The sequence below is a fragment of the Pseudophryne corroboree genome, chromosome 7 (genome assembly GCF_028390025.1).
Source record: "Pseudophryne corroboree isolate aPseCor3 chromosome 7, aPseCor3.hap2, whole genome shotgun sequence".
NCBI classification, from domain to species: Eukaryota; Metazoa; Chordata; class Amphibia; order Anura; family Myobatrachidae; genus Pseudophryne; species Pseudophryne corroboree.
Window position 1 is genome coordinate 408,940,289 of NC_086450.1, and position 26,975 is coordinate 408,967,263.

General features: G+C 47.7%; 1 protein-coding gene across 8 annotated transcripts in view; it reads left to right on the top strand.

Annotated features, from left to right (window-relative positions):
* LOC134945416 (ankyrin repeat and fibronectin type-III domain-containing protein 1-like) overlaps positions 1–26,975 on the top strand; it is a 1,003,308-nt gene that overhangs the window by 969,733 nt on the left and 6,600 nt on the right. For all 8 annotated transcript variants that reach the window (XM_063934677.1, XM_063934674.1, XM_063934676.1 and 5 more), the window contains 2 exons: positions 7,269–7,419; positions 7,641–7,809. In XM_063934677.1, coding sequence (XP_063790747.1) covers positions 7,269–7,419; positions 7,641–7,809 — 320 coding nt within the window. The remainder of the gene's footprint in view (positions 1–7,268; positions 7,420–7,640; positions 7,810–26,975) is intronic.

Sequence of the window (26,975 nt, forward strand, 5' to 3'; positions counted from 1 at the left end):
TTGCTAGTGATGCCTTTCTAAAGACCGGTATACATTTCATCACTGCATTCAGCTGTCTTCTGCATTCAGCCCCAGCAGTGTCGGTAAAGATTCTGATGCGGGCATAGGCTGCACAAATCCAGGCAGTGATCCGCACCCAGGGGGTGGCTGCTAAAGGGACAGTTGCTTCACGGCTCTGTAGCTTTCACATAAAAGATATGTCGCATTCTTAGGTCAGATTGCCGGGCCATGTCCACATTTGGTTCTCTGTGAATAATGCTCCGTTTACACTACAGTATTTCCATTGTTATTGTACTGTAACTTACAGAGTGTGATTTGGGGCTGATGTAACACATAACTCAAAAGAAGGGTCCTTTTAAAAACAGTGTATTTCTGTACATCTTGAGATGCGTATGCCTCTGCTTTGGGAGTATATGCGCCTAGTTTACGCCAAATTATCATCATAAGTGTATACTTGCACCTGCCCTGCTAGTGTAAAAGATACATCTCCTGATACTGTAGGTGTGAGCGCGCTGGTGGGCTCTGGGACTGAGGGTCGACAGCACAAAGGTCGACACATCTTAGGTCGACGCCAATTGGTCGACGCACCTTAGGTCGACATGGGCAAAAGGTCGACAGGAACAAGGTCGACATGGAAAAAGGTCGACATGAGTTTTTTATGTTTTTTTGGTGTCGTTTTCTTCGTAGAATGACCGGGAACCCCAATTAGTGCACCGCGTCCCCTCGCATGGCTCGCTTCGCTCGCCATGCTTCGGGCATGGTGCCTTCGCTCCGCTACCGCTTCGCTCGGCACACTTTACCGTTCCAATCGTAGTCCACGTGGATCGTTAAGTATGAAAAGGTTCAAAAAAAGAAAAAAATCGTGAAAAACTCGTGTCGACCTTTTTCCATGTCGACCTTGTTCCTGTCGACCTTTTGTCCATGTCGACCTAAGGTGTGTCGACCAATTGGCGTCGACCTAAGTTGTGTCGACCTTTGTGCTGTCGACCTGGAGTCCGGATACCGCGCTGGTGTGCATGGAACACATTTTCATAAGCACCCACTTACTGATCTTTGAGAACGCCCCATCATACACCTGTTTTGGTAAGTAAATGTAGATTTTTACTGACTCTGCATACATACAGTATATCATACCTCCCAACTGTCCCGATTTCAGCACTGTCCCATTTTTCTGGGACTGTCCCACCTGCGGGCTGCAGTGTCCCACAGGCAGGGAGAGGTTGGGGAGACACTCGGACACTGTGGAGGATGGATGACGAGCGCACACACGGTGCCGACTGGGAGAGGGGTATGGAGGGAGGCTGGGGGCTGTCGAGCAGCTCCGGAGCACTGGGCATGCCCCAGCATGATGGAAAATGGGGACGTGGGATGCGGGTTTAGCATCCTCTGCGATGCCATGCCTCCTCACTGCTAGGCCAGTTGGGAGGTATGAGATGCATATGTGTGAACAGACAAAAAAATATGCCATGAAAACGGGACAGGGACGTAACCAGGTGTGCAAACCAGAACTCTGTGGGCCCCATAGCAAAATTTTGTAGGGGCCCCTGTCATAATGCTTCTAGAGAGACAGCTCTCCACAGCGGTTGTTACTTTTATACCACATTGTAGTGCCCTAGTTCACATGATGTCACATTGTAGCGCTGCCAGTACACATTAGACAACACCGTACCCCCAATTCACATTATTAAATTGTTTGCTCACGCCCAATCTCCACTCTAAAGTGACAGTACGATATTTAATTGTTCCCCTATATCGCACTGATCGCGCCCATTAGAGTTGTGTTTAGGCGCGCAACGCACCTAAACCTGACTAAGCTAATGGGCACGAGCATGAAAAGGTCTGTTTGGGTGCCCAAACGGGTCTCTTTACGTGCATTTCAGCTTGCCACCCGCGGGGTAGGGAGCTGAAAATAACTTCTCACGCCGTCGGCAGCAATACTTGAATAGCTGCTGGCAGGCGCTCGCAGGTGCTGGGACCCGGCCCACAGTGTCCCCAGTTCATATTATGCCCTCCATTTCATTTTATACCACATTACATCGAGCAGGTCCAGGGGCATACCTCGATATATTGTAGGTGGCCCCAAGGTAAAAGTTTGTTAGGGCCCCTAAGTATATACCAATGGTGAAACATGTACAGTATATAACACATGTAACTTCAACAGGGAAGATGGGCCTTCTCCCCTCTGGGCCCCATAGCAGCTGCACTCCCTGCACCTATGGTAGTTACGCCCGTGCCGTAAATAAGGGTGTGTAAGTGATGCTGCCATGCAGGGCCAAGGGGGTGGTACCTCTGCTGCCCCAACGCACCTGCAATTGGCTTGCATGTAGAGCCGTACACAGCCTCTTTAGGATGCTCCGTAAGCTCCGCTTCTTTCTGGTCCCAGTGGCCCCTTGCCAATACACCCAAGAGGAAAACAGTGCAATATTGTGTATAATTGCAGCAATCAGCATCACTCCGCCTAGTTATCATGTGCCCATCTTGTGGGGGAACTCTGAGTTCCTCATAATAAAGACACAATAAAGGTGCTGGGATAAAGTGTGACCCTTCCCGGAGAGACACGTCCAGGTCAGGCTGAATGGTGAGAGTGTAAAAGGATCATTTGCTGGCTGAACAAACAGGCTCTAGTTAGGGCTTAGCACGGATGAGCACCAGAACCTTTCTGCTTTCTCCTAATATCTGCTGCTGCATAAATAGCAATGGAAGGGAAGACGGAGCCGATCCTTACAGACCTTCTCTTTCCTTGCTATTCATTATTATATACTGAGATCAGGAAAAACAAGGGCCAGTGGGATATATGTATTTATAGCCACATCACACTGCCCACATTTAATGCACATCTTGCAATAATATTGGTTGGTTCTTATACAACTACATTTATAGTAAGGAGAGTGAATAAGATGTGACGGAATGTATATATGTACTGTACATATATAATAGTGTGTCCATTGCCTGCAATCACCATTATTCCCATGAGTGTGTGTATGTCACTTGACTGTCTCAGATATAGGGGACTATTCAGACCCGAACGCAGCCGCGCGTCTGTACACAGCGGCTGCATTCAGGTGTTCTGCGCACACGCACCTGCCACAGTGCGTTTGTGCGACTCTTCTCCTCGCTGCCGCATCCTGGAAGGATTGACAGCGGCGGCTGCCAGGGGGCGTCAATGTGGCGGGTAAGATGGGGGCATGTTGAGAGCGTTTTCGAGGCGGCTGCATGACATTACACGCAGCCGCTCCGATAAAAAAATTGTGCTGGACCGCCTTCCAGCGCAGCCAAGCTGCACAGGCAGAAGTCGACCGTAAATCGATGGGTCCACAATTAAATTGCGGACGCATCACGGGGTGGCACCACACACATGCTGGGCGGCCTTGTCCTGTGCTGGGCGGCCCCCAGCATGTGAGTAGATGGATGCTGATCTTGCTGCGGGAAGCGAGATCTGCGTCCATTTCTGAATAACCACCATAATCAGATCAGGCTTCCTTGCATCAGTGATCTGAATAATGTAGCACCCATGCAGCTGCTGTAACCTAGAAACCAATCAGATCAACTTCAGTCAGTCTAGTAACTGAGAAGCACACGCCTGTATGATTTGCTGTTATAGTACATGCATGTTTTTTTGCACACAGAGCCATATTTAAAGGTGACAGTGACTTATGCATAATATCGCTCATTTTCACCCTTCTGCACAATATCGTTTGTTATATCGCCCAGCTTGTATGCACTATGCGATTAGCGATGCGCGCTTCTGCAGGTAATCAACGATATCCCCTGTCGAACACACATGCAGGTCGATCCGTGGATGTCGTTGACAATACCATGCTGCCTGATAGACATGACAGCTGCGGGCGTGAGAACAATGGGCGAGATGGGCTGCCACACGCAATCGCACAGATTTTTGAGTACAAAATGGCAGATTTTCGTATGAGTATAAACTAACCAGCAGGCCACCACGGCCGCAGGTAAAAGTGGGCGCAAATATGTCCGACAATGAGTCAGGCAAGGAATGGATATTATTACTTACAGCAAGCAGCGGGTTCGCCGGCTTTGTCTTGCAACATCGCTGATATACTTATTACTTAATGAACACTGCAGGTAACATGCAGAACGCATCAGTGCTCGTGTGACAGTCACCAAGTGCTTACACTGCCTACTGCATGTAAACAAATACAGCGCACTCTCGTGTCTCACTGAGATCCGGTCTGAAGATCAACACTGTCTAGGGCGACAGTCACTAGGTCGACAGGTTTGGAAGGTCGACAGGGTTTCTAGGTCGACGTGTGCTAGGTCGACATGAGTTTTTCAAAAAATTTTTGAAGTTTTTCATACTTAACGATCCACGTGGACTACGATTGGAACAGTAATCTGTGCCGAGCGAAGCGAGGCACCTTGCCCGAAGCCATGCGAGGAGACACGGTGCACTAATTGGGGTTCCCGGTCACTCTACGAAAAAAACGACACCAAAACCCCCCAAAATACTCATGTCGACCTTTTGACCTGTCGACCTAGACACCCTGTCGACCTTCCAACCCTGTCGACCTAGTGACTGTCGACTTAAACATTGTCGACCTAGACACTGTCGATCTGATGATCCACACCCGTCTCACTAGCGCTAGATGTTGCGAGCAAATGTTCCCTAACTTGGAAATGTGCATCACTCCTACTCGTACCCCTCCCTCCAACCCCCCTCTCACCATTTACATATGTTGTGATACAGTGGTATTGCATACATTAGTTTCCCCTATGCTGCAGGATGTTTCATTTCATGTTTCATTTCATTTGAATGTAGCATGTGGTTCATAGAGAGACTTTGTATGTCTTGTCCTCGGAATTCTGCAAGATGTATAGACAATCATCGCCTCAGCCTGAGATTGGATGGAGACACCTTACACTACTCAGCGCAGCATGCTCAGTTTTCCTCCACCATGCCAAAGTCATTTCGCTGAGGCACGTACTCCACCACTGAGCTGTATTTAGGTCTTCAGCTAACTTTCACCTTCCCCCATCCACCACTGCAGAGAGGGCACACACGTGCACACATTGCACATTTGAAATGAACTCATGTTTCAAGATTTTAATCCCACCATCATCAGTTGCCTGGATGGACAGAATTGAAATATCTGCCTGTAGTATCACCTGTTGCTGCTTTTCCTGATGGTCACTAATCCATGTGCACAGGGTTAAGCCATGAGAACTGAGGCTGCAAATTTTTTCTGATCTGTCTGTATCTGGGGATTTAACCCAGTCAATCCCTGAAGCCCCTTAACAGCTCCTGAGGCGCCATTCATTCTGCAACGTCTGAGCACATTTTTCGGCACACGGTTTTGAACAGTAGGAGAGGCAGACACACTCAGCATGCAGGGACTCCATTGGGTGGAATCCTGTGTGATCCTACTAAGGAAAGGACTAGCCGTTCCTAGTAACTGCAGAGATGATCCTGACACTAGATGTTTTGATGGAACACCGAGAAGGAAATAGAGACGTTCGACTTAAGGATCAAGCTGATGAAATAGTGTCCACAGTCACACTGACCATCTGGCTATTTTGGCAAATGCCAGAAGGGCTGATGGCCTGACGGGCCGGTCCGCCCTAAAAACCCGGCAAAGCAACTTTGACTCTCAACTCTCTGCTCGCCCATTCGCTACAGAGAGATAGGGCATGCCACGAAGCCAGCCGCCCCCCCCCCCCCTTCCAATGATTCTCTGCATGCCTGTGTCTAATGAAACGCCGATAAAACAGAGAGAGGGCGACATGTTTTAGAGCCCCAATCCGTACCTGATAGTGCCTATATTCAACAGATTCAGAGTTGCACATCAAGGACCTGAGTTGCATGCAAAGTGCTTGTTATTGCAGGCAGCCAAAGAAGCAGATTCACTACCGTATGCTAATGTGATGTATGTATGACTAATGCGGCTGTTCGTGCATCGCCCACCGAATTTAGGCCACTTGCACTATCCCCATGCTATGTGCGAGAGATCCATCAGAACAGGCTCAGAATCGCACGGAGCTTTAACTACACTCCCACATGTCATGGAGATTCCATGTGCTCGCATTGTTGCTGCCCTGAAATCCCTCATTCACGGAAGGACAGATCCAGGCAAGTTCTGTCTGATGGGCATACGCCAAAACGCACAAATCTGCGCATGTACTGCAAGCAAAAACTTGCCATTCACGTTTGTGCACAGAGATCCGTCCGACTCAGAATCAGCCCCAAAGTAAATGTAGTCAGTTATATCTATGCGACCACAGAGCCTCATCCAGGGCTGCCAAGAGAAATCCTGGGCCCCGGTACAACAACTTCCTGGGCCCCGACCACCATCCTCTGGAGGTGGTGTGACCACAGCATGCTGGTGGCCTAGCCACACCTCTTTTGGGGTGTGTCTAGCACTTGAGAAGCACCCACTCACAGGAGCATGGCATGCCTCCCAGCCAGGGCAGTAGAGAGCCTGGCTATGGCCAGGTAGTTTTCAGGGGGCAAGGCCTAATCACAGGAAGCATGGACCCAGGCCCCCACTAGGTCCCTCCATCAGACCTGGGCCCAGGTAATTTGTACCATCCCCCCCCCTCTCTCGGCGACACTGGCCTCATCCATTGGCTGGTGAAAGTAGTCATAATCATAATTATCATCCCCAGCATGCATTTGCACCAGTTCTATTCTTGGTACAGAAGATCTGACAGATCTCTGCATGCTCTCACCTCTCTATGCCCCTGCATTGTCTCCTACATGCGAACACCCCATTGCGCCCAGTTACACCCACACAGTTGCCAGACGAGATACGAGAGCCCTGAATTGCCCATACTTTCGGAACGTTGCACATTCAGGTCCCGATACAAACGCTGTCTCCTATAAATCTAAGATCTGTATGGAGATGGAATCAGACTTGAGTATATGAAAGTAGTGACATCTATCAAAGTATTTGGAATAATTCTTAAAGTTGTCTTTGTCCATGCAATTGGTCACAAATTGCCTATAAATCAATACACAGATAATACATTGAACGCAAATTGTATTATATGACCAACTAATATACTTGTTTCCTGGCTACTTAAGAAAAGATGTGAACTAAGACAGGCCAGTTCAATCACTGATTACATTTATATATGGAATCTTTAGGTCTTTCTAGCTATAAGATTTCATTAGTTTCTGTAGAGTAGGTCATTGGGACTTTTCCATTGAAGTACAATTAATACATGTACGTGGACTTTACATAATGTTGTTTTATTAGGAGCTTGTTGTCAATTGTGCAGCCTTCTTGTTTTGTTGTATGCAGGGAAGAATGGGAGTGGCTTCAAACTTTGGCCGATGTGGAAGAACCAATCACCAGTGAGCAGGACTCGGACAGCAGCCAAAACTTATTGCTGCAAGATCTCAGGACGGCAGTGAAGGATCTAATGAGTCAAGTCAACATTCCACTTCAAGAGGTACTCCTCCTCCTTTGCAAAGGCGATAGGGGTTGCTTAATATGAAACTCCTTACTGATGCTCAGTGGTCTTTTAGAAGCCCCACTTAGCAAAATAAGTGGAATTTACCAATGCTACAGTAGTTGTTAGATGAGGCATAATTGTTGAGAGGAGTTCCGAGCCCTGCAATGCCATTAGTAGGTGCAAAGAGTATTACTGATCATTTTATTCTGTGTATACAGGCTAAAGATTTCCGGCTGTACAGTCAAGAAGTCCTGGAGTTTGGAGGCCAGGTTTCTCTGCTCTTGTTGCTGCCGCCATCTGATGACGTATGCACAGCTCCCGGTCAGAACAACCCCTACACCCCTTACTCAGGATTTCTCACACTGCCCCTGCAAATATTTGAGCTGGGTAAGGGTGTCTTGTCTTCCTGCAGTCCTGGTTTAATAGGGACAGAGTACAGTGTCTTCCAGGACCTGTTACACTTTATATTTTATATTAAGTGCCATAATGTTTGTTATGTCTCTTCTCCATGCGTAAATAAACCACCAGTATATAGTACTAAAACATCAATGCCCACCTAACCTAATTTATACAAAACTAGGGGATCAGAATGAAATACTGGTGGCCATGATCCCAGCTGTCAGAATACCGACAGCGGGATCCCGGCCACCAGTGTGCCAGCAGCGGGGGCGAAAGCCCCTTGCGGGCACGGTGGCTCAGTGTGCTGGCCACAGGTTCTATTCTCCCTCTATGGGTGTCGTGGACACCCACAGAGGGAGAATAGTCTGTGTCACCGGTATTTTCACCGCTAGTCAGGATTCCGGCATTGGTATTGTGACCCCGACTAGCGGTATTGTAACCGCCGATATTTGTATACCTGGGGCCAAATGTAATAGAGTGAGAGTTTCAAAAAGTGAGAGATTTGGTAAGGTTTTGCAGTTTTTTTTTTACAGTGGCAATCATTTACACAGCAAGATCAGCCTGGTTTTGCAGTGTAAATGATTGCCACTTTAAAAAAAACTGAAAACCTTACCAAATCTCTCACTTTCTGAAACTCTCACTCTATTACATTTGGCCCCATATATTATTTCTCCGGTAGCCAACAGTCACAGGGCCACAAATTTACAAAAGTTACAGTGCATATAAAGAGGAAAAATGTTACATCTTCATTTAAAAGGTTTAGACTACATCAGGTTAAATGCATCATTTGTGTAGAGCATGGGTGGCCAGACTTTTGGAGTTGGCGATCTACTTTGAAAGCTAAATAGCTTTCATGATCTACCGAGGTGGGACAATAGCGCGTGACACAGGTGCGCATCCAAAAAATTGGCATGGCATAACAAAAAGGGTGTGTGCACGGGGTGTAGGGACTGTCTCACCCGAAATCACAAATTGGCCCTCCAGAGGTAAAAAACTCACACAGGAATAAAAACACATTGTCCCTCACATAGTAGTAGTAAAAACACACTGACCCCCACACAAAAGTAAAAACACTTTGGCCCCAACACAGGAGTCAAAACATATTGGCCCCCACAAAGGAGTAAAAACACAATCACATTGGCCCCCACACAGCAGTATAAACACATTGCCCCCACACAGTAGTAAAAACACATTGTCCCCACACAATCATAAAAACACATTGCCGCCACACAGTAGTAAAAATACATTGCTCCATAAAAGTAAAAAACAATTGTTCCCCACAAACAAACAAAAATAGGAATTTCATACCTACTGGTAATTCCTTTTCTCATAGTCCGTAGCGGATACTGGGATGACATTAGTAAAGTTGTTGAGGATGAAAAAAGACAAATGTCCATCGAGTTCAACCTGTATTATAATTTTATAATAATTAAATGTTGTATCCTTGGATATTTTTTTCAGCTAGGAATCTATCTAATCAATTTTTAAACTTATTGATTGAACCCACCAATACTACCTTCTTTGGCAGAGAATTCCAAATCCTTACAGCTCTTACTGTGAAGAACCCTTTTCTTCATTGTGTATGAATTTTTTTTTTCTTCTAACCTCAGGGGGAGTCCTCGTGTCCTGTGTAGCGATTTTTTGATAAACATCATTTGATAAATCCTTGTATTGTCCCTTTAAGTATTTATAAATATTGATAATGTCCCCTCTCAATCGCCTCATTTCCAGTGTAAACATAGCTAACCTTTTAAGTCTTTCCTCATAATTCAGTGCCTCTAACCCCTTAACCAGTTTGGTGGCTCGCCTCTGAACCCTTTTGAGTTCCAAAATATATTTTTTATAGTGAGGTGCCCAGAACTGTACACAATATTCCAGGTGTGGCCGCACCAGTGATTTATACAGTGGCAGGATTACACTCTCATCCCCGTTTTATGCATGCTAACACCTTATTTGCTTTTGTTGCTGTATTTTGACATTGTGTACTGCTACTAAGTCTATTATCGATGAGCACACCCAAATCCTTTTCAACTACCGTTATCCCTACACTTTCCCCATTTAGTGTATATGTTGCCTGATTGTTTTTAGTCCCAAAGTGCATTAACTTTACATTTGTCTATATTGAACTTCATTTTCCATTTATCCGCCCAGACCTCAAGTCTAGATAAGTCATTCTGTAGAGATTCAACATCCTTGTCTGAATTACTTACTCTACATAGTTTAGTATCGTCTGCGAAAATTGACACTGTGCTTTCTAGTCCCTCTCCTAGGTCATTAATGAATATGTTAAACAGCAATCGCCTAAGTACTGATCCCTGCGGTATTCCACTGAGTACTGGGGCCCATTCAGAGAACATCCCATTAATCCCACTTGCTGTTCCCTGTTGTACAGCCAGCTACTCATCCAAGTACAAATAGTGTTTCCTACCCCAAGCTCTCTTAATTTGAGAATTAGTGTCTTATGTGGGACTTTGTCAAAGGCTTTAGCGAAGTCCAGAAATACCACATATACTGCTTTACCCTGATCAATATTATTGCTCACTTTCTCGTAGAAGCTTATTAAGTTAGTTTGACATGACCTGTCCTTCGCAAAACCATGCTGATTACTTGTAATAACCTTGGAGGTATCCAAGTACTCTAGTATGGAATCCCTTAATATACCTTCTAGTATTTTCCCCACTATAGATGTCAAACTTACTGGTCTATAGTTACCGGGATGAGTTTTAATACCCTTTTTAAATAATGGGACTACCTCTGCTATACGCCAGTCCTTCGGTATCATTCCTGATGTAATTGACTCTCTGAAAATCAGATACAGGGGTCTCGATATCTCTGCCTTAAGTTCCATAAGAACCCTGGGGTGAAGTCCATCCGGGCAAAGAGATTTATTTATCTTAATTTTACTTAATCTCTCCCGGACTACTTCCTTGTTTAACCAAGTACCTAGCAACAGGTCGTTGTTATAGTTTATGTTGTGCTTTACTCTTGTCAACCTGTCCTCTCCTGTGAATAATGATGCAAAGAATTTATTCAATAAATCCGCTTTTTCCCTATCATCATTAATCCATGTCTCTGTAATGCTTATTATATCATATTGGTCTTTAAGTGCAATTGTTTCTAATTCCCCTTTCTCTAACGTCCTAGTGGATGCTGGGGACTCCGAAAGGACCATGGGAATAGCGGCTCCGCAGGAGACTGGGCACAAAGTAAAAGCTTTAGGACTAGCTGGTGTGCACTGGCTCCTCCCCCTATGACCCTCCTCCAAGCCTCAGTTAGATCTTTGTGCCCGGCCGAGAAGGGTGCAATCTAGGTGGCTCTCCTGAGCTGCTTAGAAGTAAAAGTATACTTAGGTTTTTTTATTTTCAGTGAGTCCTGCTGGCAACAGGCTCACTGCAGCGTGGGACTAAGGGGAGAAGAAGCGAACTCACCTGCGTGCAGAGTGGATTGGGCTTCTTGGCTACTGGACATTAGCTCCAGAGGGACGATCACAGGCCCAGCCATGGATGGGTCCCGGAGCCGCGCCGCCGGCCCCCTTACAGATGCTGAAGCAAGAAGAGGTCCATAAATCGTCGGCAGAAGACTTTCCTGTCTTCATAAGGTAGCGCACAGCACTGCAGCTGTGCGCCATTGCTCTCAGCACACTTCACACTTCGGTCACTGAGGGTGCAGGGCGCTGGGGGGGGGGGGCGCCCTGGGAAGCAATGAATTTACCTTATTTGGCAAAAAATACATCACATATAGCTCCTGGGCTATATGGATGTATTTAACCCCTGCCAGTTTTCCAGAAAAAAGCGGGAGAAGAGCCCGCCGTGAAGGGGGCGGGGCCTATCTCCTCAGCACACAGCGCCATTTTTCCCACACAGCTCCGCTGGTAGGAAGGCTCCCAGAATCTCCCCTGCATCCTGCACTACAGAAACAGGGTAAAAAAGAGAGGGGGGCACTTATTTGGCAAAATAACAGATATAAGCAGCTATAAGGGATAGACACTTATTGTAAGGTTGTCCCTATACATATATAGCGCTCTGGTGTGTGCTGGCAAACTCTCCCTCTGTCTCCCCAAGGGGCTAAGTGGGGTCCTGTCCTCTATCAGAGCATTCCCTGTGTGTGTGCTGGGTGTCGGTACGTGTGTGTCGACATGTATGAGGAGGAAAATGATGTGGAGGCGGAGCAATTGCCTATAATGGTGATGTCACCCCCTAGGGAGTCGACACCTGAATGGATGGCCGTAATTAAGGAATTACGTGACAGTGTCGGCACGTTACAGAAAACTGTTGACGACATGAGACAGCCGGCAGCTCAGTTAGTGCCTGTCCAGGCGTCTCAAACACCGTCAGGGGCTATAAAACGCCCGTTACCTCAGTGGGTCGACACGGACCCAGACACAGACACTGACTCCAGTGTCGACGGTGAAGAAACAAACGTATTTTCCAGTAGGGCCACACGTTACATGATCACGGCAATGAAGGAGGTTTTGCACATCTCTGATACTGCAAGTACCACGAAAAGGGGTATTATGTGGGGTGTGCAAAAACTACCCGTAGTTTTTCCTGAATCAGATGAATTGAATGAAGTGTGTGATGAAGCGTGGGTTACCCCCGACAAAAAACTGCTAATTTCTAAAAAATTATTGGCACTATATCCCTTCCCACCAGAGGTTAGGGCTCGTTGGGAAACACCCCCTAGGGTAGATAAGGCGCTCACACGCTTATCAAAACAAGTGGCGTTACCGTCTCCAGAAACGGCCGCCCTTAAGGAGCCAGCAGATAGGAGGCTGGAAAATATCCTTAAAAGTATATACACACATACTGGTGTTATACTGCGACCAGCAATCGCCTCAGCCTGGATGTGCAGTGCTGGGGTGGCTTGGTCGGATTCCCTGACTGAAAATATTGATACCCTGGACAGGGACAATATATTATTGACTATAGAGCATTTAAAGGATGCATTCCTATATATGCGAGATGCACAGAGAGACATTTGCACTCTGGCATCAAGAGTAAGTGCGATGTCCATTTCTGCCAGAAGAGGATTATGGACGCGACAGTGGTCTGGGGATGCGGATTCCAAACGGCATATGGAAGTATTGCCGTATAAAGGGGAGGAGTTATTTGGGGGCGGTCTATCGGACCTGGTGGCCACGGCAACGGCTGGGAAATCCACCTTTTTACCCCAAGTCACCTCGCAGCAGAAAAAGATACCGTCTTTTCAGGCTCAGTCCTTTCGTCCCCATAAGGGCAAGCGGGCAAAAGGCCACTCATATCTGCCCCGGGGCAGAGGAAGGGGAAAAAGACTGCAACAGACAGCTTCTTCCCACGAACAGAAGCCCTCCCCCGCTTCTGCCAAGTCCTCAGCATGACGCTGGGGCCTTACAAGCGAACTCAGGCACGGTGGGGGCCCGTCTCAAGATTTTCAGCGCGCAGTGGGCTCACTCGCAAGTGGACCCCTGGATCCTGCAGGTAGTATCTCAGGGGTACAAATTGGAATTCGAGACGTCTCCCCCTCGCCGGTTCCTGAAGTCTGCTTTACCAACGTCTACCCCCGACAGGGAGGCGGTATTGGAAGCCATTCACAAGCTGTATTCCCAGCAAGTGATAATCAAGGTACCCCTCCTACAACAGGGAAAGGGGTATTACTCCACGCTGTTTGTGGTACCGAAGCCGGACGGCTCGGTGAGACCCATTTTAAATCTGAAAGCCTTGAACACTTACATAAAAAGGTTCAAGTTCAAGATGGAGTCACTCAGAGCAGTGATAGCGAACCTGGAAGAAGGGGACTACATGGTGTCTCTGGACATCAAGGATGCTTACCTCCATGTCCCAATTTGCCCTTCTCACCAAGGGTACCTCAGGTTTGTGGTACAGAACTGTCACTATCAGTTTCAGACGCTGCCGTTTGGATTGTCCACGGCACCCCGGGTCTTTACCAAGGTAATGGCCGAAATGATGATTCTTCTTCGAAGAAAAGGCGTCTTAATTATCCCTTACTTGGACGATCTCCTGATAAGGGCACGGTCCAGAGAACAGTTAGAGGTCGGAGTAGCACTATCTCAAATAGTACTACGACAGCACGGATGGATTCTAAATATTCCAAAATCGCAGCTGATTCCGACGACACGTCTGCTGTTCCTAGGGATGATTCTGGACACAGTACAGAAAAAGGTGTTTCTCCCGGAAGAGAAAGCCAGGGAGTTATCCGACCTAGTCAGGAAACTCCTAAGACCAGGCCAGGTGTCAGTGCATCAGTGCACAAGGGTCCTGGGAAAGATGGTGGCTTCTTACGAAGCGATTCCATTCGGCAGATTCCACGCAAGAACTTTTCAGTTGGATCTGCTAGACAAATGGTCCGGATCGCATCTTCAAATGCATCAGCGGATAACCCTGTCTCCAAGGACAAGGGTGTCTCTCCTGTGGTGGTTACAGAGTGCTCATCTCCTAGAGGGCCGCAGATTCGGCATTCAGGATTGGGTCCTGGTGACCACGGATGCCAGCCTGAGAGGCTGGGGAGCAGTCACACAGGGAAAAAATTTCCAGGGCTTGTGGTCAAGCATGGAAACGTCACTTCACATAAATATCCTGGAACTAAGGGCCATTTACAATGCCCTAAGTCAGGCAAGGCCTCTGCTTCAGGGTCAGCCAGTATTGATCCAGTCGGACAACATCACGGCAGTCGCCCACGTAAACAGACAGGGCGGCACAAGAAGCAGGAGGGCAATGACGGAAGTGGCAAGGATTCTTCGCTGGGCGGAAAATCATGTGATAGCACTGTCAGCAGTGTTCATTCCGGGAGTGGACAACTGGGAAGCAGACTTCCTCAGCAGACACGATCTTCACCCGGGGGAGTGGGGACTTCACCCAGAAGTCTTCCACATGATTGTAAACCGTTGGGAAAAACCAAAGGTGGACATGATGGCGTCTCGCCTCAACAAAAAACTGGACAGATATTGCTCCAGGTCAAGGGACCCTCAGGCAATAGCTGTGGACGCTCTGGTAACACCGTGGGTGTACCGGTCAGTGTATGTGTTCCCTCCTCTTCCTCTCATACCAAAAGTACTGAGAATCATAAGAAGGAGAGGAGTAAAGACTATACTCGTGGCTCCGGATTGGCCAAGAAGGACTTGGTACCCGGAAATTCAAGAGATGCTCACGGAAGACCCGTGGCCTCTACCTCTAAGACAGGACCTGCTCCAGCAGGGACCATGTCTGTTCCAAGACTTACCGCGGCTGCGTTTGACGGCATGGCGGTTGAACGCCGGATCCTGAAGGAAAAAGGCATTCCGGATGAAGTCATCCCTACCCTGATCAAAGCCAGGAAGGATGTAACCGTACAACATTATCACCGTATTTGGCGTAAATATGTTGCGTGGTGCGAGGCCAGGAAGGCCCCTACGGAGGAATTTCAACTGGGTCGATTCCTGCATTTCCTGCAAACAGGACTGTCTATGGGCCTCAAATTAGGGTCCATTAAGGTTCAAATTTCGGCCCTGTCGATATTCTTCCAAAAAGAACTAGCTTCTGTTCCTGAAGTTCAGACGTTTGTCAAGGGAGTACTGCATATACAGCCTCCTTTTGTGCCTCCAGTGGCACCTTGGGATCTCAATGTAGTGTTGGGATTCCTAAAATCACATTGGTTTGAACCACTCACCACTGTGGACTTGAAATATCTCACATGGAAAGTGGTAATGCTGTTAGCCCTGGCTTCAGCCAGGCGTGTATCAGAATTGGCGGCTTTATCCTATAAAAGCCCTTACCTAATTTTTCATACGGACAGGGCAGAATTGAGGACTCGTCCTCAATTTCTCCCTAAGGTGGTTTCAGCATTTCACTTAAACCAACCTATTGTGGTGCCTGCGGCTACTAGGGACTTGGAGGATTCCAAGTTGCTGGACGTAGTCAGGACCCTGAAAATATATGTTTCCAGGACGGCTGGAGTCAGAAAATCTGACTCGCTGTTTATCCTGTATGCACCCAACAAGCTGGGTGCTCCTGCTTCTAAGCAGACGATTGCTCGTTGGATTTGTAGTACAATTCAGCTTGCACATTCTGTGGCAGGCCTGCCACAGCCAAAATCTGTAAAAGCCCATTCCACACGGAAAGTGGGCTCATCTTGGGCGGCTGCCCGAGGGGTCTCGGCTTTACAACTTTGCAGAGCAGCTACTTGGTCAGGGGCAAACACGTTTGCTAAATTCTACAAATTTGATACCCTGGCTGAGGAGGACCTGGAGTTTTCTCATTCGGTGCTGCAGAGTCATCCGCACTCTCCCGCCCGTTTGGGAGCTTTGGTATAATCCCCATGGTCCTTTCGGAGTCCCCAGCATCCACTAGGACGTTAGAGAAAATAAGAATTTACTTACCGATAATTCTATTTCTCATAGTCCGTAGTGGATGCTGGGCGCCCATCCCAAGTGCGGATTGTCTGCATTACTTGTACATAGTTATTGTTACAAAAATCGGGTTATTGTTGTTGTGAGCCATCTTTTCAGAGGCTCCTTCTGTTATCATGCTGTTAACTGGGTTCAGATCACAAGTTGTACGGTGTGATTGGTGTGGCTGGTATGAGTCTTACCCGGGATTCAAAATCCTTCCTTATTGTGTACGCTCGTCCGGGCACAGTATCCTAACTGAGGCTTGGAGGAGGGTCATAGGGGGAGGAGCCAGTGCACACCAGCTAGTCCTAAAGCTTTTACTTTGTGCCCAGTCTCCTGCGGAGCCGCTATTCCCCATGGTCCTTTCGGAGTCCCCAGCATCCACTACGGACTATGAGAAATAGAATTATCGGTAAGTAAATTCTTATTATTTTACTTGTTAGGCTTCTTGCATTAACAATCATACACTTAAGCTTAGTAATTCCCTGATCCGCAAGTTTTGTTGTAGATAACGTTTTCTTAGGAACTTGAGTTTTCCTTAAATTACCACCGCTGACTATTTTTCTCCTTCCCCCCTCTCCACCCCCATTATACCTTATACATCCCTCTTTTCTTTGCTCTCTAGATGTCCCTTTAGTTCTTACTAATCCCTCCCCCAGGCACCTAGTTTAAAATATCCTCCAACCTTCTAACCATCCTTCCACCTAGCACCGATGCCCCCTCCTCATTCAGGTGCAATCCATCGCAACAAAAAAGATGGAGCCTGACTGAGATGTCCGCCCAGTGTTCCAGGAACACAAACTCTTCTTTCCTACACCAATCTCTGAGCCACACATTTACCTCCGTAATCTCACTCTGCCTCCCTGGACTAGCGCGTGGCACAGGTAATATTTTGGAGAATATTACCTTAGATGTCCTTGTTTTTAGTTTTTGGCCTAGGTCCCTATAATCTTTCTTAAGGACATCCCACCTACCACTAACTTTGTCGTTGGTGCCAACATGCACCAAGACTGCTTGGTCATTCCCGGCCCCTCTCAACAATCTTTCTACCCAGTCCACAATGTGCTGTACACGAGCACCCGGGAGACAACAGACTGTACGTTGATCATGGTCCTGGTAGCAGATTGCCCTGTCCGTCTTCCTGATGATAGAATCCCCTACCACCACAATCTGACTAGGTACCTCGCTTTCTCTTGTTCCTGTTGTCCTGGAATGACTGCTCCTCCGGTTGCTAAAGGGAATGGTATCCTCCAGCTCCGCCATTTCCTCACTGCCATCCCCAGAATATTCGTCCAATCGGGCAAATTTATTGGGGTTTGGTAGATCGGAGATGTCCTGTCTCCCCCTCTTCCTCTTCCTTCTAACCGTGACCCAGCTAGCTACCCGATTGTCCTCATCCTCTTCTACCGTGTCCCCCCATGCAACTCCTCCACCATTCTATCTAAGCTCTGCTCGAGATTGTGAATATCTCTCAGTCGCGTAACGGTTTGCTCTAGATCATTTACCTGGGCTTCCAGGGCAACCGTTCGCACACACCTTGCGCAGATGTATTCACACTGGGACGGTTGCTCCAGGTGCTCATACATCTTGCACGACATGCACTGAGTGAAATTCTCAATCATAGCCCCACCAATTTTGAAGAAGAAAAAAAAAGTACCATGGGGTATAGACCGGGTCCATTGGAGCCTGGCACTTTAAGAAATCATTAGTGTGTGCTGGCTCCTCCCCTCTATGCCCCTCCACCAGACTCAGTCTAGAAAACTATGCCCGAGCAGATGGACATACTATGAAAGACGGAAATATAATCTGAAAGCGGTGAGGCAACGAACATCAATAAAGGATAGCAGCGCTAACCAGAACAGAGGATAGCAACACTAACTATAACAAAGGATAGCAACGCTAACCAAACAGGAACAGCAACAGCAGACCCAACCAAGAACACTTACATCCTGGTAAGCAGGAACATGAAGCACTGAGGTTGGCGCCCAGTATCCCCTACGGACTATGAGAAAAGGAATTACCAGTAGGTATTAAATTCCTATTTTCTCTAACGTCCTAGGGGATATTGGGATGACATTAGTACCATGGGGAAGTCCCAAAGCTCCCAGAATGGGTGGGAGTGTGCTGAGACCCCTGCAAAACCGCCTGACCAAACTGAAGGTCATCTCTGGCCAAGGTGTCGAACCTATAGAACTTTACGAACATGTTCGAACCAGACCAAGTAGCTGCACGGCACAACTGTAAGGCCGAGGTGCCCTAGGCAGCTACCCAGGAAGAACCCACCGACCTTGTGGAGTGGGCCTGAATAGAACTTGGCAGTAGCAATGCCAAAGAATAGACTTGTTGAATGGTTATCCTGAGCCAATGAGCAATGGACTGCTTAGAAGCAAGACATCCAATCTTGGTAGCGTCATAAAGGACAAAAGTGAGTCAGATTTCCTGTGACGAGCTCTCCTCTTGAAGTAAATCCTCAAAGCTCTCACAACGTCCAAGGACTTAGGAGCAACCGATGTATCAGATAGCATTGGAACCACTATTGGTTGGTTAATGTGAAAGGCCGATACCACTTTCGGCAGAAACTGCGGGCGAGTCCTGAGCTCCGCCCTATCCTCGTGAATCAAATACGGGCTCTTACAGGATAAGGCCCCGAATTCTGACACACGTCTTGCAGAGGCTAAAGCCAGTAACATGACAGTCTTCCAAGTAAGATATTTCAATTCCACCCTTTGCAAGGGTTCAAACCAATCCAACTGGAAAAAGGTCAAAGCCACATTGAGATCCCACAGAGCCGTAGGAGGGACAAGGGGTGGTTGAATGCGAAGAACACCCTTCAGAAATGTCTGTACTTCCGGAAGTACCGCCAGCTGTTTCTGGAAGAAGATGGAGAGAGACGAAATCTGAACTTTGATGGAGTCTAACTGTAGGCCCATATCTACGCCTGCTTGCAGGAAGAGCAAAAAACAGCCAAGTTGAAACTCCACAGGAGAAATTTTTATACCTTCGCACCAAGAAACATATTTCTTCCAGATATGGTGGTAATGTTTTGACGTGACCACCTTACGGGCCTGGACAATAGTTGAAATAACCTTGGAGGGAAGCACTTTCCTTGCTAGAATCTCCCTCTCAACTTCCAAGCCGTCAGACGTAGCCGCAGTAAGTCTGGATAGACAAATGACCCTTGTTGAAGAAGGTCCTTGAGAAGCGGCAGAGGCCAGGGTTCCTCCAGAAACATGGTCAGGAGGTCTGTATACCAGGCCTGTTGAGGCCAATCGGGGGCAATTTGAATGAACGCTTTCCCTTTTGAGTCTTTTTAGAACTCTGGCAATGAGAGGGATTGGAGGAAACAGGTACACAAACTGGTTAGTCCACGGTGCCATCAGAATATCCACTGCTGCAGCCTGCGGATCCTTAGTTCTGGAACAGTAACGATGGAGCTTCTTGTTGAGACGAGACGCCATCAGGTCTATCTGCGCACAACCCCACCAGTGAACTAGTTGTTGAAACACCTGTGGGTGAAAGCCCCATTCCCCCGGGTGGAGGCCGTGCCTGCTGAGGAAGTCGGCCTCCCAATTGTCCACGCCTGGAATAAATATGGCTGAGATGGCCCTTGCGTTGGCTTCCACCCAGAGGAGTGTCCGTGACACCTCTCGCATTGCGGCCCTGCTTTTTGTTCCTCCCTGATGGTTTATGTATGCCCCCTGCGTGGCGTTGTCCGACTGCACCTGAATGGCCTTATTTCGGAGAAGATAGGAGGCCTGCAGAGGAGCATTGTAGATTGCCCTGAGTTCCTGGACGTTGATTGGCAGCGAAGATTCCAGACTCGACACACCTTCCCTGAAACTGAGCCTCCTGGGTCACAGCTCCCCAACCCCGGAGACTGGCATCCGTTGTCAGCAGGACCCAAGATTGGGTTCTGAAGCTCCGACTGTCCACAAGGTGAGAGACCTGGAGCCACCGTAACTGGGAGATCCGTTTTTTCGGCGACAGAGTTATACACTGGTGCATCTGCAGGTGAGACCCTGACCACTTGTCTAGGAGATCCAGCTGGAACGGACGGGTGTGGAATCTGCCATACTGGATTGCCTCGTAGAAGGCCACCATCTTGCCCAGTAGGCGGATGCAAAGATGAATCGAGATCTTGCGAGGTCTGGGCACTGAGCGGACCATAGCCTGGATTATCAAGACCTTGGGGAGGAATATCTTCTGAGACACCTTGTCCAGTATCATTCCCAGGAACTGAATTCTCTGTGACGGTTCCAGGTGAGATTTTTGGAGATTTAAGATCCACCCATGTTCTGAAAGAAGGCGAGTAGCCAAGTTGATGCTGTGTAGCAGACATTCCCTGGACACCGCCTTTATCAGGAGATCATCCAAGTAGGGGACTATGTTGACTCTCAGCTTGTGCAATTGCAGCATCATCTCCGCCATGACCTTTCTGAACACCCTTGGAGCTGTGGAGAGACCAAAGGGTAAAGTCTGAAACTGGAAGTGGTGGTCCAGTATGGTCCTTGCTGCTAAATCCATGGGCCACTACTCTCTGCTTATTCTCCTTGACCTCTCTGCTGCTTTTGACACTGTAGACCACCCTCTCCTCCTGCAAGTCCTTTACTCACTTGGTTTGTGTGATACTGTTCTCTCCTGGCTGTCCTCCTACCTTTCTGACCATTTCTTCTCTGTCTCCTCTCATGACTCCACCTCCCCCCCACTTCTCTACTAGTAGGTGTCCCCCAAGGTTCTGTTCTTGGGCCTCTCCTTTTCTCTCTCTACACATTCTCATTAGGTGAGCTCATTAGCTCTTTTAACTTAAAATATCTCTACGCTGATGATACTCAAATCTACCTTTCCTCCCCTGACCTCTCCCCCGCTCTCCTCACTCGTATCACCAACTGTCTCTCTGCTATCTCCTCCTGGATGTCCCAGCGCTTTCTTAAACTTAACATGTCTAAGACTAAGCTGATCATCTTCCCTCCCTTCCGCATAAACTCACCTCCCACAATTTAATTATCCATTGATGGCACAATTATCTCCTCTAACCCCCAAGAGCGATGTCTTGGAGTAATCCTTGACTCCTCCCTCTCCTTCAAACCACACATTTTCATCTCAAAAACATCTCTAAGATCAGACCCTTTCTCACCCAGGACGCTACTAAGACCCTCATCCACTCACTAGTCATCTCCAGATTGGACTACTGCAATCTCCTCCTATCTGGCCTTCCTCAAAAATGCCTCTCTCCACTCCAATCTATCCTCAATGCTGCTGCCCGTCTCATCTTCCTCACCAAACATACTACATCCACATCCCCTCTCTTGCAGGACCTTCACTGGCTACCCTTCCCATTCAGAATCCAATTCAAGCTTCTCACACTCACCTACAAAGCCCTCACCCACTCTTCTCCCTCTTACATCTCTGACCTTATCTCTCCTTACATTCCCACCCGTCCTCTTCACTCTGCTAATGCACGCCGTCTCTCCTGCCAACTTATTATCTACTCCCACTCCTACCTACAAGATTTTGCACATGCTGCTCCCTATCTCTGGAATGCTCTACCTCTCCCCATCCGACTCTCAACCTCTCTACAAAACTTCAAACGGGCTCTCAAGACCCACTTCTTCACCAAACCCAGCCAACTCTCCTCCTAACCCTATTGTCTATGCTCACTGTCTACCCCTTCTGTGTCACCCCGGTCTGTTAGCACCTCACCTTTTAGATTGTAAACTCACAAGAGCAGGGACTTCTTTACTCACGTGCCTTTCCCTTTCTTACTTACACAATCTTATACTCCTTACTTCCCTTGATGGCACCTAACCCCGGGTTTTCTATACCTGTCCTATACTGTAAGTGCTGTTTTTTTGTTTGCTCATTTGATTATGTACTGTGTAATGGACGCTGCGGATCCCCTGTGGCGCCATATAAATAAAGGATAATAATAATAATGATAATAGCGAACCAGAGGTAAGCCTGATGGGGAGGCCATATTGGGATGTGCAGATATGCATCCTTGATATACAGGGATACCAGGAACTCCACCTCCTTCATGCCAGAGACCACCGCCCTTAGGGATTCCATCTTGAACTTGAACACGCTTAGATATGGGTTCAGAGATTTGAGGCTCAAGATTGGCCGCACTGAACCGTCCGGCATCGCTACTACAAATAGACTTGCATAAAATCCCCTGTTGTGCAACTGAGGAGGTACTGGAACAATAACCCCCGTTAGTAGTAGTTTTTGAATGACGTCTTGCAAGGTAACCCTTGCTACAGGTGAAGCTGGTAAGCTTGACTTGAAGACTCTGAGAGGAGGTAGTGCCTGAAATTCCAACCGGTACCCTTGGGATATGAAGTCCCTCACCCAAGGGTCCCGGCAGGATTTCGCCCACACATGGGCGAAGTGTTGAAGGCGAGCACCCACCCGAAATTTGCCTTGCTCCTGGGGCCAACCGTCACGCTGGTTTACAGGACTTACCTTGATTTCCTCTGGCAGCACCTCCGGCTCTGCCTCTAAATCTGGCCACACGGAAAGACTGCAGAGAGGGCCCAGGGTAGGGACTTCTAGCAGGAGGCACAGCATACGGCAGATAGATAGACTTACCCGCCGTCGCTTGAGAAATCCACTTGTTCAGTTCTTCCCCAAACAAGGTCTCTCCTGTAAAAGGAAGATTCTCCACGCCTTTCTTGGAATCAGCATCCGCTGACCATTGTCGCAGCCACAGAGCCCTGCGAGCCGAGACCGCCATCACTTTGGCACGGCCATTGATGAGGCCTATTTCTTTAATTGCCTCACTCATAAAATTTGCCGCATCCTGGATATGATGCAGTAGAGTCAGGACCCCTCTATTATATTATCAGACCATTTTACCATGGCCCTTGTAATCCAGCCACAAGCTATAGTGGGCCTCTGTGCTACGTCCACCGCTGTATAAATTGATTTGAGTGTAGTCTTAATTTTGCGGTCAGCTGGGTCTTTGAGAGAGATTGCCCCAGGTACAGGCAGCACAATCTTACGTGACAGCCTGGACACTAAAGTATCCACGCACGGGGGACCTTCCCATACCATCCTGACCTCAGGTGAGAAAGGAAAATAATTTAGTAACCGTTTGGGGGTTTGGAAATTTTTGTCCAGATTGACCCACGCCTCTTTAAAGAGGGAGTTTAATTCCTTGGAAATAGGAAAGGTGGCCGAGGATTTTGGTTTCACATTAGAAAACAATTCTTCCTCAGGTTCTGTCTCCTTATCCAGTATCTTGAGGACTTCCCTAATAGAATAAATCAGAGCCTCAACACCCTGAGACACAGTATTGTCACCTTCCACATCCACCTCCCCTTCATCCAGATCTGGCATGTCAGTATCAGAGTTAGATTGGAGCACCTGTGGGAGCATGCGTTTATGAGAGACCAACAGGGGGGGCTGAGGAGCCTGTCTGTGGTCAGCAGCCTTAATCAAAATCATCTATAGATTTTTTAAGGGTCTGCCTTTCCTGTCTGGCAATAGCCAACTCTGTATTTATATTAGTAATCATTCCTTTGAATGATTCTTCTAACCACTCATGTTCCTGAACACTACTGCCTTGTGAGGGTAGAGAACACTGGGTACATGGGAGAGAACCCCCCGGTGAAGGGGAAAACTTAGTGTTACATGAGGGACACACAGCCTTTTTCCCAGACATTCTGTTTTTCAGAAACACACAGATATCAATGAAATAACACAGTGCAGTGACAAACACAGAAAGTGAAATAACACAATAACCCCAGACAGCCAGTATGGAGTGACACAGAGAGGATTGGGACCAGCACACAACACCTCAGGCAAAGCAGTGCTCTGCTGTGTATAATTCAGAGCCTTAGTAAGGCAGCATGTGTTATTATAACCTATATGCTCCCCCCTATAAAGCCCCCTGGTGCCAGTACAATTGGTGATTTAGCAGGGTTTGTGGAGGAGCAGCTCTTGCATGCAGCCTTACAGTCAGCAGCAGCAGGAAATGGTGCCTTTCAGCCTCTGGTCCCACTCCCCGGGAAGCCTCGCCCCCTCAATGGCGCGCGGTCCCTATTCGATTATACTGGCTGTATAACAATAAATATAAATAACCCCATTTACCTCAGTGCCAGTGTGGGCGTCCACAGCGGGCACCGCAGCCTGTAGCCAGGGGACCTCCGCGCCCTTATGCCGCCAAGCTCACCGAGGACCCACTATCCGGAACCCCGGTGTTAGTACTCACCGCACAGCGTCTTCGGCATCTGTTAGGGGTGGCGGAATGCTGCCGGCGTGTGCGCACACCCTGGGGGCATGTGAAACAACGCCTCAGGAGCTTGATGTCCTCTCAGCAGGGATGCAAACCATCAACCCTATAGGAGGTGGGTTCGGTTTCCCAAAGTCCCACGTCATAGGCAGACTGGTTGCCAACCAGTGCTGCCTGAAATAATAAACTAAATAAAAGTTTTGAAGAAAACTCTCTGGAGCTCCAGAGGAATGCACCCGGCTCCTTGGGCACATCTTTCTAAGCTGAGTCTGGTGGAGGGGCATAGAGGGGAGGAGCCAGCACACACTAATGATTTCTTAAAGTGCCAGGCTCCAATGGACCCGATCTATACCCAATGGTACTAATGTCATCCCAGTATCCCCTAGGAGGTTAGAGAAAACATGTATTAAATTGTCTCAGCCCCCGCTCCTCCTCCCTCACCCTTCTCTATATAACACTTATATACTACCTACCGAGCAGGCAGCCAGGTGGAACAACAGCTCCCCATGACAATACGCCATGACAAGCAGGACAGGCAGTCGAAGAAAGGGAAGCAGCGGCGTTGGGCTCCTCACAGCATGCGGGTGACATCATAACGTCACCGGCACTCTGCACTACTGGGAGCTGATTAAGTTTAGTTAAGTTGGTCGTGATCTACCTGCAGATGCTCTGCGAGCTACCGGTATCTCGCGATCAACCTTTGACCCCCTCTCCCCGGTGTAGAGACTGAAGGAGCGGGCGCAACAAGGTGGCATATAACTGTGTGTGAGCTTCATGTCACATCACATCCAATCATGTATCGTCTTTTACAGCCAATTTCTCCCTGCTGATGATGCCAAACCATCTGGTCTTTAATGGGCCCTACAGTCTTAAAGATCTAACTGAACTATATGAACGTTCTTGTTCATTAATGAACGAGTACGCGTTCATATCGTTCAATGTGTAGGCACCAACGATGAATGATGCGTGGGACCGTGCTCATTCATCGTTGGTGCTGGGTCGCTTTTACATGCATGCCAATATGGATAATCTCGTCCATATTAGCATGCAGGGCTATGGGGCCGGGTGGCAGGGAGTGACCCCCCGCCGCCGGTTGCCCGCAGTGGTCGTCGGGCACCTCGTCGGCACATCGTGATGTGTGTAAGGCCCATAAGAGTGGATGTTGCGTGAAATACTTTTTTTTTTTTAGTTAGTTTTAACCTTACTCTGAAAAGTTAATTTTTGTAAGTGAGCAATAAAGTTTTAAAAATTGCTCTTTTAATGAAGGTTTTAAAGACTTGCCAGTGTTAGACATGTTTCATACCACAAATGAATGGCAGTTTGGTTAATCTTACAGCAATGAGATCATTATTAAGACCACTTTTTGATTATTAGTTAGGCTCATCGTCTTTAAGACGTTACATCCAGTGATGGACAGTTTTTCAGCCCATGTCTACGTATGTCTAAGTATTAAGGGGTCTATTTACTAAGCCTTGGAGAGAAATAAAGTACCAGCCAATCAGCTCCTAACTGCCATATTATAGGCTGTGTTTAAGGAGCTTTATCTCCATCCACTTTATCCCTCTCCAAGGTTAAAGCAGGGTAGACACTAGTATGATCTCGGCCTGATATGTTGTTTCCTGACCAATCAGAACGACATATTGACTGTATCGTTCAGTGTGTATGCCCAATCTGTGACCGCTACCGCAGTCTTATGTGACAACAATGGATTGGCCATGCTGGACGGCCAACCGGACGATATCTGTGCAGTTTAATGAAGGACGGAATGAGATGTGGGCCCTCATTCCGAGTTGTTCGCTCGCTAGCTGCTTTTAGCAGCTTTGCACACGCTAAGCCGCCGCCTACTGGGAGTGAATCTTAGCTTAGCAGAATTGCGAACGAAAGATTAGCAGAATTGCGAATAGAAATTTCTTAGCAGTTTCTGAGTAGCTCCAGACTTACTCAGCCATTGCGATCAGTTCAGTCAGTTTCGTTCCTGGTTTGACGTCACAAACACACCCAGCGTTCGCCCAGATACTCCCCCGTTTCTTCAGACACTCCCGCGTTTTTCCTAGAAACGCCAGCGTTTTTTTCGCACACTCCCATAAAACGCCCAGTTTCCGCCCAGAAACACCCACTTCTTGTCAATCACACTCCGATCAGCACAACGATGAAAAATCCTCATTATGCCGTGAGTAAAATACCTAAGTTTTGTGTAAAATAACTAAGCGCATGCACTCTGCGAACATTGCGCATGTGCAGTTAGCGGATAATCGCAGTATAGCGAAAATCGGCAGCGAGCGAACATCTCGGAATGAGGGCCGTCATTCCGTCTGTCATTACATTGTTCTGATGTGTACCCAGCCTAACTCTCTAAGGAGAGAATTTCTGAAAGCATGGGAAGAGATAAAGTGGAGAGATATAAAGCACTAACCAATCAGCCTCTAACTCTTATTGTACAGGCTGTGTTTATAAAATGATAGTTAGGCCCTGATTGGTTAGTACTTTATTTATCTACATTTTATCTCTCTCCGTACTTTGATAAATACCCCCTAAGTGGCTGCAAGACATCATTTCCTG